The sequence below is a fragment of the Letharia lupina genome, assembly GCF_014066315.1.
Source record: "Letharia lupina isolate WasteWater1 chromosome Unknown contig_22, whole genome shotgun sequence".
In the NCBI taxonomy this organism is placed as follows: Eukaryota; Fungi; Ascomycota; class Lecanoromycetes; order Lecanorales; family Parmeliaceae; genus Letharia; species Letharia lupina.
The window spans coordinates 89089-106123 of record NW_023502991.1 but is presented as its reverse complement, the minus strand read 5'-3'; the positions used below and the strand labels follow the sequence as shown (position 1 = coordinate 106123).

At 50.7% G+C, this 17035-nt stretch overlaps 6 protein-coding genes across 6 annotated transcripts; 4 read left to right on the top strand and 2 right to left on the bottom strand.

The window, feature by feature from the left end:
* Nucleotides 1–807: 807 nt before the first annotated feature.
* HO133_005647 (uncharacterized protein) lies at nucleotides 808–1495 on the top strand (the record flags this gene model as incomplete). The annotated part of the gene is made up of 2 exons (XM_037296555.1): nucleotides 808–900; nucleotides 950–1495. The coding sequence occupies 2 exons, from the start codon at nucleotides 808–810 to the stop codon at nucleotides 1493–1495; spliced, it is 639 nt and encodes a 212-aa protein (XP_037147736.1).
* A 1791-nt stretch (nucleotides 1496–3286) lies between these two features.
* On the top strand, nucleotides 3287–6056 carry HO133_005646 (uncharacterized protein; the record flags this gene model as incomplete). The annotated part of the gene is made up of 3 exons (XM_037296554.1): nucleotides 3287–3645; nucleotides 3699–4534; nucleotides 4621–6056. The coding sequence occupies 3 exons, from the start codon at nucleotides 3287–3289 to the stop codon at nucleotides 6054–6056; spliced, it is 2631 nt and encodes an 876-aa protein (XP_037147735.1).
* A 2382-nt stretch (nucleotides 6057–8438) lies between these two features.
* Nucleotides 8439–9728, top strand: HO133_005645 (uncharacterized protein; the record flags this gene model as incomplete). The annotated part of the gene is made up of 3 exons (XM_037296553.1): nucleotides 8439–8509; nucleotides 8690–8786; nucleotides 8871–9728. The coding sequence occupies 3 exons, from the start codon at nucleotides 8439–8441 to the stop codon at nucleotides 9726–9728; spliced, it is 1026 nt and encodes a 341-aa protein (XP_037147734.1).
* Nucleotides 9729–10865: 1137 nt separating this feature from the next.
* On the bottom strand, nucleotides 10866–12814 carry HO133_005644 (uncharacterized protein; the record flags this gene model as incomplete). Its single annotated transcript, XM_037296552.1, has 3 exons — nucleotides 10866–11650; nucleotides 11795–12309; nucleotides 12360–12814. The coding sequence occupies 3 exons, from the start codon at nucleotides 12812–12814 to the stop codon at nucleotides 10866–10868; spliced, it is 1755 nt and encodes a 584-aa protein (XP_037147733.1).
* Nucleotides 12815–13899: 1085 nt separating this feature from the next.
* Nucleotides 13900–14832, top strand: HO133_005643 (uncharacterized protein; the record flags this gene model as incomplete). The annotated part of the gene is made up of 2 exons (XM_037296551.1): nucleotides 13900–14015; nucleotides 14076–14832. The coding sequence occupies 2 exons, from the start codon at nucleotides 13900–13902 to the stop codon at nucleotides 14830–14832; spliced, it is 873 nt and encodes a 290-aa protein (XP_037147732.1).
* An 802-nt stretch (nucleotides 14833–15634) lies between these two features.
* Nucleotides 15635–16889, bottom strand: HO133_005642 (uncharacterized protein; the record flags this gene model as incomplete). The annotated part of the gene is made up of 2 exons (XM_037296550.1): nucleotides 15635–16776; nucleotides 16832–16889. 2 exons carry the CDS (start codon nucleotides 16887–16889, stop codon nucleotides 15635–15637), a joined length of 1200 nt encoding a protein of 399 aa, XP_037147731.1.
* Between the last annotated feature and the right edge of the window lie 146 nt (nucleotides 16890–17035).

Here is a 17035-nt window from a genome sequence, read left to right as displayed (position 1 = left end):
AAGTTGCAGCCACGGTTTAGGATGAGGCTGCTGGATGTCAGATATATAGTGGCACCAGTGGGAAAAGAAGCATTTTTCTCTATATGCACTCAAAGATCATTTGATTCTTGAGACCTGAGATCCGCGCCATTACGGTGTAAAAAATAGCTTGGTCATAGCTACATCTCCATTGCAGATGACGAACATCAATGCTGTCTTGCATTCTAGCACTTCCTTGACGCCTGTATCCATCCGAGAGTGCCCGAGAAGTCCCACCCTTTCAATCGGGCCTGACTTGACTGCCTGAAGTAGCCCCAAATGTCGTCTCCAAATTCGGTTCAATACCCAACTCTGATCCTTCGGCGTCTTCCTCGCATTCCACTTTGTGTTTTTCTTAATACTATTCTCTGCCTAATGAGCTCTCTGCTTATGTTCATTGGCTGTGGCTCTCTCCAGAAGCTCTTCTGCCGATCTATCGGGGATAAATCTTTCCAATCGATAATCGTATGAAATAGAGGGGGAAGTCGAGAGAAAAGGTGGTGGAAAAATTGATAGCAGTCATTTGATAAGAAGAGCCAGAATGAGCAGCGCACCGCTTTCCTTTATACCCGTCACGCTCGCCATGTCCCAGATCATCTGGTTGGGACTGTAGCTAGCGGAAGCGATGGCGCGCGCAAGTTCTTCCATTAGTACCTTACCGCCGAGGCGCCAAGACCACTCTAAGCAGAAACGAGCAAGTCTTGCCGAGCCATTACTTTGGATGGAGATTCATCGCCGTCATTGTCCATTTTCCCTCTCGATACCCAATTCCTGATTTAGTCCGCCTTAATGTTCGCTCGGACTGTGCATAGAGCATTGCTCAGGCCCGTCGCCGTTGCCAGCCGCCGCAGCGTAGCAACATTAGAAGGAAATCCTCACATCGTACGTCTACCAATCTGTACCCAGCATCTCATACTCACAATTTGACCAGTATGTCTTTCCAGACGACCGATCAATCAACAGCCATATTCTATCTCTTCTCTCCTACGCTCCTCCCAGAGCCGAGCTTGCGGTCGGCACCACTACCAAGCTTCCCCCAACACCAGACTCGTTCACCGAGAACCACAGATTTCTCGACATCCTGCAATCCGTCATTGCACAGCATGCATGTGAGGATGTGAACGTCATATCGCAAGCACAAGCAATGGCCTCAACCTCCGGCTCAAGTCTCGGCTCCGGCGGAGCTTTCTTCCCACAGCAGCAGCAGAAGAGACGGGGGACAGCGTACGGCGGCGGGGGCGGGACTGGGGGGGATGGCGCTGGGGGAGCGAGTAGCCAGGGTGGTGCTGGTGGCGGTGGACGGGGTGGCTATATCCACGTCTACGATGAGAGGCATCCACCAGACTTCGGTCGGATACCGGACCCCGAGGATATCTTTGGAAGCCTTGAGGTGGATGGGGAGGGGAAGTTTGTCGATGGACATGGGAGGTATCAGAGTTCTGGGAGCTATAGGGTTGTTACAAGAGACGGCTTGTGAGTTCAAAGTCTGCCCTGACCGAACCATGGTTGACGAAGATCCAGCTTGGGTCTAAGTCCTTTTCTACGACAAAAGCTGGTAGAGAGACTGAAGCTGGAGGATGCTAATTTGAGGTGACTATGTGGCATTGGACAAACGCATCGAACGTGCAAGAGGATCTTTCACAGCAATTCTTGATATCAGTGGCTTTGAGGGCCAAGGAGCGGCGCGCGGCCAACACTCTTCTCAACAGCATATTCGCTTCCACATCGCTCCATCTAAAGCCTTCACATGGGCTCGTTAGGAAATCCCGGACATCCAACGCTCTTTCCCCAAGCTAAGGCTAGGATAATTCTGCCACCACCAAAGTCGGATGTTGTGCGGCTAATGATTTGAAAGATACAACGAGTTCGTCTCGATTGTATAGATCTTGATGAGCAGTGCTGGCTCGAGTGTGGAGATGCCTCCGAAATCCCACGCCTTTCTGCTTCGAGATCTCTCAGTGGGCCAACCAGCAGCTATGTGGAGGTCCTATCTCCGAGGATGCAGCATCTTCGAACCATCAATCTGGTATACAGTAGCCAAGGGTACGAGGTAGATTCTACACCATTGATGAAAATGAAACGGATGCCCAGCCAAAATTCTTTCCCAATGGACATCATGATCATCAAGCCAATAGCCATTCTTCAAGCCTTTCTATGCTAGATGCGGTAAACCATTCCTGCTTGGGCGATATTTAGGACTCCCTGTGACATTCACCAAGGGAAGCGACTGTTGAGGCATTCAGATAAGGGCATGAACCTTGTAGGGCCGTTGAGAGGTCGATGAATTTTGGTTTGAGAGACTTGAACCATTGAGGCTCCCATGTCTGATGCCAGCGCCATGGTATGGGATGAGTGGAAGTGCAGGTAGACCGCCTCTCCAGGCTACGTACAAGCTTTGCATGCACCACTTCCCACGTCCATCCCAGGATTTAGCGTGTGCAAACCCGTTTTCCAATTTCTTGGCATCACCAATCGTTCCTTCGTCCACCGTAGATCTAGTTCCAAGAGAAACCTCCACCTACTACTTGACTTATGACATCCGGCCGTTTATTGTTATGAAAGTAGGAAATAGAATAAGAAAATATATATGGGTTTTGTACACGCTAAATGGGTTCACTGGTAAGGTACTTTAGGCCTCGGGAGCCACAGGTATCTGCCGACATTAGCGGTTAAGGTACTTACCTTAAATATTGTAGGGGTAGCCCCATGTCTCCAGCCACAGGGCACACTTATCACTAACTTGAAAGTGACTCGACTTTCCCATTCATCTTCAACGCACTTTACCCATCACGCATATTTCCCTTACCTCTCCGCCTCACCACAACCTTGCTCAAATCCTATCAAACTTTCTCTATCGCTATTTTGGATATCTTTCCCACCACACACCGACTTTCATACGTCAATTCGGAAATCCTCGCTCTCGACACCGGTCAATAGACACAGACTTCCGTACCCTCACCTTCCGCGACCTTCCCCATTCCCAACCACCCAGAATTCATTCTGACCACAAAGAGAAAGCTGTATGAGGCTATACACAATAACTAAACTCTCTCCGGAACCCCATCTTCGGAAAACAAATTGGCAACCTCTCCGGGCAATACACCTACCTTCCCCTCGACTGTTTGGTAAAAAGATAGTTTCGGCATATTCAGAGAGCGAGAGACCGAAGCGCTGTGTCCAAACACTCGCCTGAGGCTCCTAATCGCGAACTCGAGCGGAGCTCTACAACCTTCATACCTACAACATTGGTACTGAGTGGTACAACGAGATGGCCTCTACTTTCGACGATGAGGAGCTCTCCATGTCACTCTCTGGGCCTGCAGCAGAACGTCGCAATCAACGACATGCAGCCAGACCCAGGACGGACTCTCATCAAGCTGCTAGCCGAGTAGCCAAGATCCCCGCCGACCGTCGCATTGCCCAGCAAATAGGTGCATATGACGTCGTACGGACACTAGGTGAAGGGTCCTTTGGCAAAGTCAAGCTGGCGACCCACCGCTTCACCAAACAAGAGGTGGCGCTCAAGATCATATCGCGCAAGAAGCTTATATCAAGGGACATGGCGGGGAGAGTTGAAAGAGAGATTCAATACCTGCAACTGCTAAGACATCCGCATATCATCAAACTGTATGAACATCTAGGTTTCCATGGGAAATAGAGACAGTAGCTGACCGTTACAGATACACCGTCATCACAAGCCCCACAGACATCATCATGGTACTCGAATACGCTGGGGGAGAACTCTTTGATTACCTTGTCAAGCATGGAAAAATGGCAGAGACCAAGGCTCGTCGGTTTTTTCAACAAATCGTCTGTGCCGTGGAGTACTGCCACCGGCATAAGATCGTCCATAGAGACTTGAAGCCAGAGAATCTCCTGCTCGATTCTGACCTCAACGTCAAAATTGCCGACTTCGGGTTGAGCAATATCATGACGGATGGCAACTTCTTGAAGACCAGCTGTGGTAGCCCCAACTATGCGGCGCCTGAGGTGATCTCGGGGAAGCTGTATGCTGGGCCAGAGGTGGACGTCTGGAGCTGCGGTGTCATACTTTACGTTTTGTTGGTCGGCCGCCTGCCATTCGATGACGATTTAATTCCGGCACTCTTCAAGAAAATCGCCACCGGCTCGTACCAGACGCCGCCCTTTGTATCTTCTGGGGCGAAGCATATTATCCATAAGATGCTAAAAGTCAACCCGGTTCAGCGCATTAGCATTCCAGACATCCGCCAGGATCCATGGTTTAATGAAGGTCTCGAGGATTACTTGAAGCAGCCTGTCGAGGAATTCATCGACACAGGAGTTGATCCAAATAAGGCCATAGATCCGCGAAAATTGGCACCTGGAAAGCCGCCGGCCGTGCAGGAACAGATTCATGAGTCTGTGATCGGTAAATTAGGGAAAACAATGGGTTACGCCAAGGACGATGTACAGGATGCACTTGGCAAGGATGAGCCAAATGCGATCAAAGACGCGTACTTGATCGTGAGAGAAAATCAGATCATGCAGACAAACCGTAAGTAGTATCTTCCCTTCGACGTCCTGCAGGTTGTCAGCATCAGATGATTTAGGCGAAGGGAGACTAAGTAATTGCCCCAACAGCGAATCTCACGCATGCCCAAAATCTAGGCTTCCTCGCAACCTCACCACCAGCATGGAACTCGACATCACACCAATTCTCTTCGCCAATGGCTGAGGCTGCCCAGTCAAACTTTAATAGCTTCCCCACCCGTAAAAATTATCAGCAGCTACGTGAAGCTCAGCTGGACTCAGCTACCGCATCGGCAGGCACTGAGCCTAACTCCTCTACCCAAGAGACTGCTGTCGACACGACTCGTGAAGAGGCACTGGAAAAGCCATATGTCAGCAAGATTGGTATCCTAACTACGAGTCTACCTATGTACCACAATCAGATTATGGAAATGCGACGGGCGGATCAACGCCGTAGGCGTGCAGAAGAACAAGGCGAGGCTCTCGAGCTTGAGGGAATGGACAAGCTTTTCAGAATGTCACTCGATGTCGATAGCCGTGAGCAGACTAGTGAGGAGCAAGCTGAGACTGCTCGGCGTCTGAAACCACACTCTCGGTCCACCATTCAGCTTCAGACAATCACTGCCAACGCCTCCAAAGATCCCACGGGGGTCCTCATCACTGCTCCCAAGACGAAGGGTAATCGCACCAAATGGCAATTTGGCATTCGAAGTAAAAGCGAGCCACTAGACGCAATCAAGTGTCTTTACAAGGCATTGGGTTCAATGGGGGACTGCCAATGGCAAGTTGCGGAACCTCAACAGAACAAGCCTCGCGATGGTGCTCCTTACCCTGTCAACGTTGCTGGAGCCACTCATCTTACCGCGGCCGAATCTACGCTTTCTGAGAGTCCTGAGAAAGACAAGCACCATATACGTGGTGGCCATCGCGCTGCCGTCAACGATCCTTCAGATTCTAATGGGGATGATGATGCCGCTTCCGAAAGCGACCACACTGAAGCCCGACCTTCCTATGAGGACGACTCCGACAGCGAGAACGATGATGATGTCAATGTCAACCATTTTCCTCCGGGCTACATACCCAAAGATCCTTGGTGTATTCATGTCCGTTGGGAGAAAAAGGGCATGTCCCCACCTGGCGTGATCAACTCCAATTCTGCACAAAGCAGCCGCATCGATCTCAACAGCAACGATGGATCAGGCCGACGCGGTAGTGTTACGCTTGGTAGCCTGAGCTCGGCAGCCGGATCTGCGACCAGCGTTGCCGGCATAGAGCATATCATCGACAACTTCGACAACACTGCCTGTTTCGTCTACCTGGACCTTCAGATCTACGTCCTGGAGCTAGAAACCTACTTGGTAGACTTTAAGTGTGCCGGGTACGAGTCCATTATTGGAGAACATAAGACGGTGAACAAGAAGGGTGAGGAGATCACGGAATTCATTGGGTCTGGATACAGGGTTGCAGACAAGGACGTTACCAGTCCTCAACCATTCCTCGATCTCGCCAACAGACTCGTCATACACCTTGCGAGGGGCGGAGGATAGAATTCCTGTGATGGAGTAGAGAGAGAAAGACGGGGGGTCTTCAACATATTCTTATGCGTTGGCGGTGTATGCAGTCACGATTTAGCGTTAGGCGCTGGAGGTCGGCGTTGTTGCTTGGAATTTTGCAAATTTGGCTTGAACATGAAAGGGTGGGTTTTTGTTCGATTAAGATACCACATCGGCGGTCCCCTTTCATATACGCAAGCATAGGATCAATTCCCAGCGTATGTGTGGCAGTATAGGTAGCATTGCGACAGCAGAAACATCAATAGACTCTTCTCAAAGGACTTGCATTCGCTTCATTGGGTATCTAGAGCCGAACCTGTCACTCCCATAGCCTGTAATGTTCTCTACTGCAGCCTCCTATCATCCCCTCCCCTTCCTCTTCCTCCCACCCGTAACCGCCACCTCCCCCTCCTCCCCCTCCTCCACCCCCTCCACCCCCTCCACCCCACCAATCATCCTCCTCCTCTTCCCCCGTTTCTTCTCCCCCCCACCCACCACCACCACCACCCCCCTCTCCGCCTCCGCCTCCGCCCTCCACCGCCCCACCACCTCCTCCTCCTCCCGCCCCTCCATCCCGTGGAAGCTGGCGTGGTGCCCGCACCCGTCGCACAAGTACGACGTCCCCGCCTGCTGCGGGTGCTGCATGAACCGGTGGCACGGGCAGCTCGTCACGATGGTCGTTTTGCTCCGGCAGGGGCCCCGGGGGGGGGTGTATGACATCTGGTCGGTGGGGTTAGAGGGGAGGGGGAAGAGGGAGGGGGGGGATGGGGGATGGGGGATGGGGGATGGGGATGGGGGATGGGGAGGCGTACCTGGGCCCAGATGCTGGGGGGGGGTTGCTGTTGCGGGGGGTGGGGGGCCATGGTTGGGGTGGGAGGGATGGGTGTGGTGGTTGGGGGTTTTGGAGCATGCGCGTTGGCGGGCTGGAGCGGGGTGTTTGTGCGCTTGGCTGGCTGGAGGAAGGAAGTGAAGGGGTTGGTGATGGGTTTGCGGTGTTTGAGGAATACGGTACTGGAGTTATGGCGGATTTTTGTAAATAGACGGAATGGTTCCGTCTTGGCGGTCCTGGTCTTGGCGGGTCCTGCAATTCTTGTTGTCGGAGTCGATGTTATCAGCTTGGATATTCGTGAGATGGTAGTATTCTATGAGGTGTTGTCAATTGATGCGACTGATACTCTCTCGGTACGGTGACCATTAGTTATGGTTCAATCTTCCACATCGATTTCTTTGCATGCGTGAGCATACCTGGTAAGTGACAAGAAGCTCTCGAGAGGCTGTCTCTCGCTGTGCTTTCCATACACGTGAAGAAGCATCTAGACTTGGGCTTTCTTTGCGAATGATCCCTGACAAGCAAAGTGTTGCGAGCTTGCTTTTTGGTCTACTATTCAGTCTTCGGCCCTGTGTCCAGACGTACTTACGACAGAGATTGTTGTAACGGATATCCTGGCCTGATGACTTTGGAGATGTGGCCGTAGATGTCGTCGCTGTGCTCCTGAGGGAGGACGGATTAGCCTCTCGGGGGACTAAGTGCCTTCGTGCTGCTCGGAGCTGGTTTCATAGCTTCGGAAGAATGAGGGGAGCTCGTCCGGCGCATCTTTGGGTGATGAGACGGGATGTCTGATATTTAGGTGGAGCATTCATTCACTGTCAGACGGATGTTGTCTTGAAGGATCTTCCTTGCCAGGTTGGGAGTAAGACACGGTCCGAGTGTTGCTTCGTGCGCACAGCATGATGGAAGGCAAAGTACGCAGGGATGCATGAGTCTTTGTTGCGCTGTTGAGGCTGCGCTCTTAATGATGAAGAGATGAATTCTACCATCGATCATACATTGGAATGGATCAATTGAAACTTTCTCCAATTGACACTCCTTCCGACCTCGCTAAGACATGTGCCTGCAACTTGAACATCCACCAGCCCAGCTTCCTTCGCCTCCATAAGCACTACGGCCACTCTTTGTGTCAGCGTTGACTCCTTTTGATTTGAATCGTGCGACTGCTCTCGAATGAGATTCTTTCGGCCTACACCATCTCCCGCGCGGGATCTCCTAGAAGTACGTTTATTAGTGGGTAGACTTTCCAAAAGTTGACACTCTTCCTTCTCAGCTCCATCATTGTAGAAAGGATCCTCTCGTTCTCCACCTCGTGACATGATTCATACGCTCGGAACACTGCGCTTGCACGAAGGCCAATGTGATGTGCCGCCTTGCCGCAGACCGTGCTTGCGATGCGTTTTTGACTTCCTAAGATTCCGTCTTCTGTGATGGGTATATTTGACTACAGTCTTGATACCTTTCTCATGGTGACTTCGGCCTCGTGAGCTTGAGTCTTATTTTGCATACGGCTCAGAGCAATTTCTTCCCTGTCCTGCCCAGACACCATGTCTACATCGATGGCCGCACGCGTACGCCGACTCAAGAATTCTCTACAATTCTGGGCCGATGATCCGACGTACGATCTACGGAACATTGGATTCGACGTTCTCGGTTTCATCTTCCAACACCTATTTTCGGATTTTTTAGAAGCTAAAAAAGTTGTTGTAAAGGATTCTCTGTGGAAAGCCCTCAGCCGCTGCTGGATCTCCTCCCTGTAGCGAGCGGTCTTTCTATACCTTCTGAGGCTGAGATTCAGGGGCTACTATATTGGCGAGCACCTCGGAGGATCTTCAAGCAACGATCAAGAGGATAGTGTCACATTAGCATTCATTCAAGTCGCCGCCAAAATCCAAGTTCGTAATTGCATTCCATTTGGCTCATGAAGACATTAATTGACGTGTGCATTCAGGAACTACTCATAGTTGCATGCTACACAGTTGTTCTGTTTCAAGTCACAAGAGATGAAGTGTTATGTGGCGATGGCCTTCCTCTGGGTATTGCAACTTCTGGTTTCTCATTCTCACGCCTCAGCTATTTCCGGTCGCTTGCTTAATGGGGCGGTGTTTTTGGGGATTCTGAACTCGGCACGGAGACGTAGTGACTATTCAATAAAGACACCAAAGTACACTTTGCCAAGGATCTTGCAAGGCACGCCTAGAGGGGAAGGCTTCAACGCCGAAGCCTGGTCAACTGCGCCTCATGCGGCAACCGGTTTTTTGCAAACATACCTTTGGTCTGACAAGCACTGGTCTCCCGGTAATCCTTCACCCACCAGCACTGTTTCAGCGCATGTAACCTCGCAAGCCTCGGCAGTACGCGCTGTCTGGACACACGATCTTCAGACCATTAACAATGAAACATCGAAGCTTTCGTTGCCTCAGCTTCGTGAGTATGAAACCTGGATTGAAGGGTATGAGCATAGCGGACCATACGAGGACATCATACTGAACCAGCCACTTTTCGCCATGACTAACATATCCTCCCTCACCACGATCTGGATAGCGCCAAAGTCCAACATGAACTCCGTTACGACGGGACTTGTGGTCATAGGTCCCATAGAAGAGAAGACTGGCCAACGTTACGGACTCGGCTGCTCGATAGATGCCCGATGGAATAAAGCACAGCATATCATGACACAATCGTCATCATATTCGCTAGAGAACACTGGCAAATATATTGGCGCAACGATCAGCAGTGCACGCTCTTCGGCGGACATCGTAGATAAAGCTTTAACCATAATTGATAGTGACGGCAATTGGAGACACATCAGCAACCAGGATGGCTTGAGGCCTTAGATTACATGGTGCCCACACAAGGTTATCCAGGAGTAGACACCCCGGGGCAGACTACCACCGCGCTCACAAACTTGATTCTCGTCACAGACGTCACATTAGATAACGTAACCTTGACAGCTTCTCTGCAGGGTTTTTGGGTCCAACAAATTGAGACCGTGCTTTCAACTGCCTTTGCCGACGCCGTATCACGCGTCGCACTGAATTGCAGGAGGGTAGCCTTGCTCTTTTCACAGACTTTGCGACCGACTGTTCCGAGATCCCAAAAAGCTACCACTTTTTTTGTCCTGGACCTCTGGAGTTGGGCTTTCCAATGACTTTTAATGGCTCTACCACCGGTAAACCCTCACTTTCCCAATGATGATCAGCAAGGTGGTTTCTCTAATTCTACCTTGCAGGCTATGCGTATAAAGCTTCAGGATCAACAAACTATTTATCGATCGCCGTGCTCTCGCTCCACATCATCGTTGCCATAGCTCATACAACGAGGCTACTCCTGACGGAACGCAGTTCTGCATGTTGGGAGACGTTCGAGGAATTTGTTTTGCTTGCCCAGGTCTCAAAGACCGATACCGATGACGTCGCCAACTGTTGCGCAGGTATCAAAATATCTTCGACAATGGGATTGAATGCTCGCATCAGGCCGATACCGCACAGGGCGGCCAGGAAAGGCAAACAGGAATATTTGCAGACGTTCATCTCAAAGAATCATAGCAAACTCACTGAGGTCGTGAAAGAAGGAAAGCCCTATGGTAGATTGTGAGAAGAGGGCCGTGTGGCGGGGAAAGGAGTGGTACGTGTCTAGGGCAGTAAGTCTGTTACCATGAAGCCGGCGACCTTGCGTACGATAACAACTTCGAATCTACACACATAGCTCAGAAATCAAAACGCCTTTTGATGTATTTTTTCAAAATATTTCGGCGGCCATTCCTGATTCAGCGCCGTCTTGCGATCAAGTCTGCCGTGTCGTATCTTGCTAAGATAGACGAGACCGTGTTAGTGCACCAATCATCTGTCGTTGATGTTCTGGGCCTCAATAAATCGTGCCTATACAGCACGACGTACACAGACTTGGTATCGATTGCTTCAATATCCGCGAAAAGGAGTCGAGGAAGCACGGTAGGGCTTCCATCCTTGTGGTTATCCGAGCTGTTTAGCGGTTTCATGATTTGTAACGTCCCGATTCTCGGGGCTGCCGCGGCTATCAACTGCCCCATCCGACAGACTGTCTGGTTCGTCTACTTTCGTCGCAGCCTCATCTGATTCCCAAAACTCTAGTGCCTTTTCCAGCCATGTGTACATGCTTGAGAAGTTGACGCCGTGCTTCATCGTGTAGAACAAGATGATTCTGGCGGTGGAAGAATGTTGCAAGATCTCTCGAAGCCAGGAGTTGATCTGATTCCTTCCGTTCGTTACCTCGGCAGTATATGAAGGTCCTTTGGGCAAGACGGAGGTAGCCGATGACTTTCCTAGTGCGTCCGCGCCATCTGGTCCAGGCTTTCCACTCAAATCATTTGTGCGTCGAAGTCTTGTAGCGTGCAAAAATGAGTCACAGCGACCCTCAAATTCATATCGAGAAACCTTGATGCCGTCTCCTAGCGAATAGCTTGGCTGTCTTATTTCGCCGCCATAATCATTAGAGATTGACCTGGGGCTGAAGACCGATGCAACCATGAGTCCATCTACGATGCAGCCTTCTTCTGAGATAGCGGTATTTAGCTCCATCTCCCACGGTCGTTCCTCGGAAGGCGATACGGATTTTGCGCCACCGATATGGTCATGCATTGCTTTCACAGCTCTGTTATTATAGAAGAGAGCCTCCCAACGTCGGTCCCGAATGCTATGAAAGTCATCGGTGAGATTCTGGTCTTTGCTTTCTAGGCCCCGATGGAAGCCCCTTTTTTGATCAGATCGACGGTGTTTGTCTAGAAGTTTATCAGAAAGATGACAATTGTGACTAAGGGAGCATTGATGAAATTCTTGAATATGTTGAGCGAATTTCTCCAGGGAATGATACGACAGGAGCAAGTTGCATTCTCCATATCTGTGTTCGTCTACTAGGTGCCTACCTCGCAGGGACCATTCTGGCGAGTCTTGATCAAATTCGTCCCCACAATAGAGGCAAATAAAACCGCTTGCAGAAAATGCGGCTTCAACACCAGGCAGAATGTCGCAACTCCACTCCACTTGTGTCTGGGAAGGCCGTTGCAGGAGCTCCTGGGACTCGAGTTTCGTCCTTCCGAAGGCAGGACGTGTCGAGCTAGCATGTGCCACATCCGGCTCCGAATCTTTATCTTCACTATCCAATCTCTTAGAGGCAGTGAGCGCTGGGTTAGAAGATACCAACTCGAGAATTCGAGACACATTGGAAGCAAGGCTCGACATACTAGCGCTACTCATCTGCGATGAGTTTTCTAAACGATCCAATTGACTTGAAACTGGATCTAGATGTGTAACGAAGCTGTTGTCGAATTCGAGAAGTCTGTGGGTAGATCCGTGGTTGAACGATGTCTGAGCCTCAGCAACATTTTTGACCTCTTTAGCGATGACGCTGCCCTGTTGGAGAATATGTATATTGTAGGAACTAGATTGATTTCAGCCCTCAATCGTATGCAATTGAAAAGACATGCATACCATCCTAGTAGATCAAGACTTAGCTGCATCCCCTGAAGATGTCGCGCTACTTTTTGATGAAACACGCTGTAAGCACTTTCCTCGCTGGCGACACGGAGCTTCCCGAAAAAGGATTTTATGATTTTCGAAGAATTGGCATGATGCATGGGCACATCTTTTACCCATTCATCTATATCAGCTCGGCAATTTTCGATTTGCGATGCAAGTCTACTGGTGTTCCGGGCTTCTGCACCAACAAGCCATTCTTCTGGGGTTCGCCTGAGGAGATCGGATATCGCTGTCAGAGCACTTTCAAGAGAGTCGATAGCTCTGAGAAAGCTTTTCACCGTTTCTGAGGCAGTCGAAACCCCGTGAACGAATTCCTTGAGCTTCAATATGCCATGCACGGCTTGTCCAACGAGACCTAGTATTCCCACAACGCCAGCGACTCCAGCGACACCTGCAACTACCTCCATTGTGTAATGAAGGAGGGTTGTGAGCTCCTTATAGATGTTTCAAGTGCGGAATACCCGCTTCGGTGTTGGCGTTAGAGTTTCGCGTGTGATGTGTAGGTTAAGTTATTATCTATCTCAAAACTCTCCTAGGGTATACCTCTAAGGTAACCCTATACAAATTTAGTAATATAGCCGACACGCGCAGGAGTCACAGCTAAGACGTGGCTAAGAACCATATTTGGACAATTGGCGGTGGGCTTCTTGTTGCATCTTGTAATGATATGAGAGATGCCTTGGGCGGAAAGTGTAAGATACAAGTTACTAGATGCGAAAAAAAGAATGCGTAACAGCCTCGTCAGGAATAGGTGGCGTGCTTGCCGTACAGCCACGGAGGAACGCAGCACTCAGCCTTGATTTCCAATCATTGGCGAGAATGTTGGTCCAACTTTGCGCAATGCATCCAAGTTGATAGCCGTGCAGTGGCTTCCGGCGGGCACATACTCTAGGCCGAAGAGGTGACCTGCAAAAGGCGCTTGGAGCCCAAGCATGCAAAACCCTGGGCCGGTGTTTAGACGGAGAAACCCCGCACGGGCGCTGTCTACCTATAGGTGTGCTTACAAAGGGCAACACTATTGCGAGAACGTGAAGAGACGGTGATAAGTTTAAGCTGTAGCAAGGCGGTCAAGAGCTAATTAGTATCTGTTAACACTGATGGAATCACTTAGAGGCGGACATCACGTTAAGGCGGACATCACATCAACGGCACTCATCCTACCATAGAGATCTGACTTGCTGAGTAGCGATGGTTTAGTACCAATATCAAGAAGGTGACATGGAAACACCAATGATCGTTGTCTCTCTCGCTTTCGCAAGGGAACCATCATATCATATCATATCTTATCTTAGCGTTATCACTAGTGTATGCCAAGACCTGGAGAAGATGCCGAGGCTCACAACAATTCTTCGAACAATCAAAACAGAGCATCTTTCCACAGCACAGCCTTCTCTACCTTTAGTCCCACCATGTTGGCGAACGCATATCAGATCGAGTAAAGTCGCAGCCATATTGAGACCATATCCAGCCTCAAACAATCCCTCGCCCCACGATGGCAGACCACTCAGCTCCCCCAGCATGCAAATACTTCAACCTCACTTACCCCCTCCCGTTCGTCGCCCACGTTGAGATCAATCGCCCGGACAAGATGAACGCTTTCAAAGAAGAGTACGTCCGGATTTTATCCTTCCACGATTTCTGCCTTTCGACGGTCCTAACACTCGACAGAATGTGGCACGAACTCCCACCCCTCTTCACCCACCTCTCCACCTCCCCCTCCACCCGCGCCATCATCCTCTCCGGCGCCGGCCCCAAAGCCTTCACCACCGGCCTCGACGTCCAAGAAGCTTCCCAGAATTCGATCCTCGGCCCCAACCCTGACCAATCGCGTCCGGTTCCCGACGGCGCGAGAACGGCAACGAGGCTGCGCAGGCACGTCGACGCGTTCCAGGCTTGTATCTCCAGCATCGAACGTTGCGAGAAACCGGTCGTAGCGGCGATACATGGCTGGTGTTTGGGGTTGGGCGTCGATATCAGCGTCTGCTGTGATGTGAGGATTTGCGCGCGGGAGACTCGGTTTGCGGTCAAAGAGGTGGATATTGGCCTGGCGGCGGATATAGGGACGTTGAGTCGGTTGCCGAAGGTCGTGCGGAGTGGGAGTTGGGTTAAGGATGTTTGTCTTAGCGCGAGGGACTTTGGGGCTGAGGAGGCGGAGAAGGTGGGGTTTGTGAGTTGGGTGGGGAAGAATGGCGGGAAGGAAGAGGTTGTGAAGGAGGCGTTGAGGTGGGCGGAAGTCGTGGTCGGCAAGAGTCCGGTGGCGGTGCAGGGGACGAAAGAAGTCTTGAATTGGAGTTGGAATAGAAGTGTGGAGGATGGGTTGAGGTATACGAGTGTTTGGAACTCGGCCATGTTGCAGTCCGAGGATACGAGAGAGGCTATGATGTCGGGGATTACGAAGAGAAAGCCGAGGTTTGCGAAGTTGTGAGTCGATTTGGATTACGGCGTTTGCATGGCGATTGGGTGGGGTTGAGGGAACTTGATGTAGGCGTTGTGGGTTTCGGGAAAAGCTAGCTGATCTACAGGAGAAATATAGACTGAGTTGCAGCATGAAGCCAGAGCAATTGGAAGCGAGTTTCCAACTAAAGGTGGTTCAGGCAACCCGGAATGGTGTGTCGAAACAGTGTATTTGAATCATTTGGACCTTCAACATTACTGTTTGCCAATACGGCCTATACTGCCCGTTGGCGTACCATTCCCCTGACCTGCGATCGCCGAGCCTGTTGCTGTCGTGTTCAAATATTCGTTACTAAAAACTAGTCCTTAAGTGAGACTGACAGGATTCATTGCTTCGTTGCTGACGATGGCACACCCCAAAAATGCAGGCAATTGTTGCTTTCTTTTTTGGCATGGTGGTTGTAGATGGAATTCGGCTCAGCTGTGCGTAGAAGACGAGGAGATTTCTGTCATTGGTGAAGAAACTTAGCAGGTGCGATGTGAAGAATCATTGAAGGAAATCTACCTAATCCGTAAGAATGAGCGGCTCAGTCGTTCGCTACTCTCAGGCTCGTGCAAGAGACAGACCGGGTCGTTCACTCCATAGAAAGCGCCTAAGTCCGATCCTGAAGCAATGCTGCTTCGATCTCGAAGAGGCGGATGGGCCTGTCGCGTAGCTTTGAGAATGCTCGTTTCACTTAGCAGAAACTCCAAGTTGCAGTCTGCTCAACAACTTGAATTGCGGCTTGTCTGAAGACGTATAGCGTGCAGGCAATTTGTTAATGAACAAGCACTCAAAGTCCAAGAGTCTCGAGAGATCTCTTGAGGTTGTCAATGGACATAATCTGCACGCATAAATTATCGGAGGTCTCGGCGCTTTGCTGGTGGTCAGCGCAATGAAACGCTGTATGTTGGCCTTTCGAAAATCGCTCATGCCATGAGACTTGTCTGTCTCTCATTTCCTGGACCAAACCAAACAAGCCATGGGAACCTTGAGAGTTGTTGACCTCCTGTGCTACAGCCTTTCTGGCCAGTGTACGCCACTCATCGCCACTGAGATCAATGTTAATGGCCATGGGGCAGTCGGGGCGGCCCGTGTGCCGGCTATCAAATGGCGACGATGGATCGCCGAAACGAAACGCTATCTTCTCGGCTTGCTTAGACCTCTCCTCAATGTGCTTGAGAAGCTTGGCGTACTCGATGATCAGCAACTGTAAGAGGGCCCCAAGCAGCATGGTATTCTGCAATGCGGTGTTGTATGCCTGCAAACAATTATGACATGCAACAATGCTGCGGCCGAGGCTTGCTGCGCTTCTCAATGCTCCCATCGAATATGGGAATGATGTTTCTGGTAGCGACTGGAACTTTGCTAGCATCGAGTAGAGGCTGGACAAGCAAGAACAGCCTATTACGGCATTCCCAGTGCTACAACTGTTGCTGTCTACCTTGCCTGGGACATTAGGTGGAGTTTGCAACCGTAGGGGAGTATCGGCAAGCGTAGAGAAAGGTTGGCCTAGATCCTGCGAAGGGTCCCAATCAGGAAGGCCTTGCTCAAGATTGGACGCCGGGCCTTCAGGAAGGTCAAAGCTGAAGCAGTCTGTATCTGGAAAAATTGATCCGTTCCCGGGTCCAAAGGGGAACGTATCTTCCTCTTCAAGGCTGTTTCCAGAGAAGTGGAAGCCGTCTGTCCCCAATCCCGGATCGTTTCCAGAGAAGGTTGCAAGATGCGAGTCTCGGGGTCCCACATCTGCTGCACCAACATCTAAACCCTCTGAAGCTCCCATGTTCTCTTCCCTGTCTGTACCTCCTGCCTCTTCATGCCGCCGTTTCCGCGGTCTTCCCATAGTCTTCTTCTGCGAGTAGTGGCAGGTGGTGCTTTCCGATTTGCAGCGCGAGCATCCTGCAGCTTCCCCCGAACACTTTAGCTTTCGCGTACCTGCATAACAAATAGCGTAAGCCACAGGTCCTTCAAATGACAGAGAATAGCCTACGGCACTCGTCGCAGGCACTAAGCGTCTTGTGAATCGGAGGTGCTGTTGGAGTGGGCATGTTTGTCACCGGGTCAGGGCACTTTTAGCTGTGGAGACCTTCTCTAGACAAGTAGCCAAGATACGGGCCGTACTGATCGTATTGTCACCTAGGCGCTTAGCCATGGATCTATATAGCAATGCTCATCAGAGTCTTCTGAGGTATAA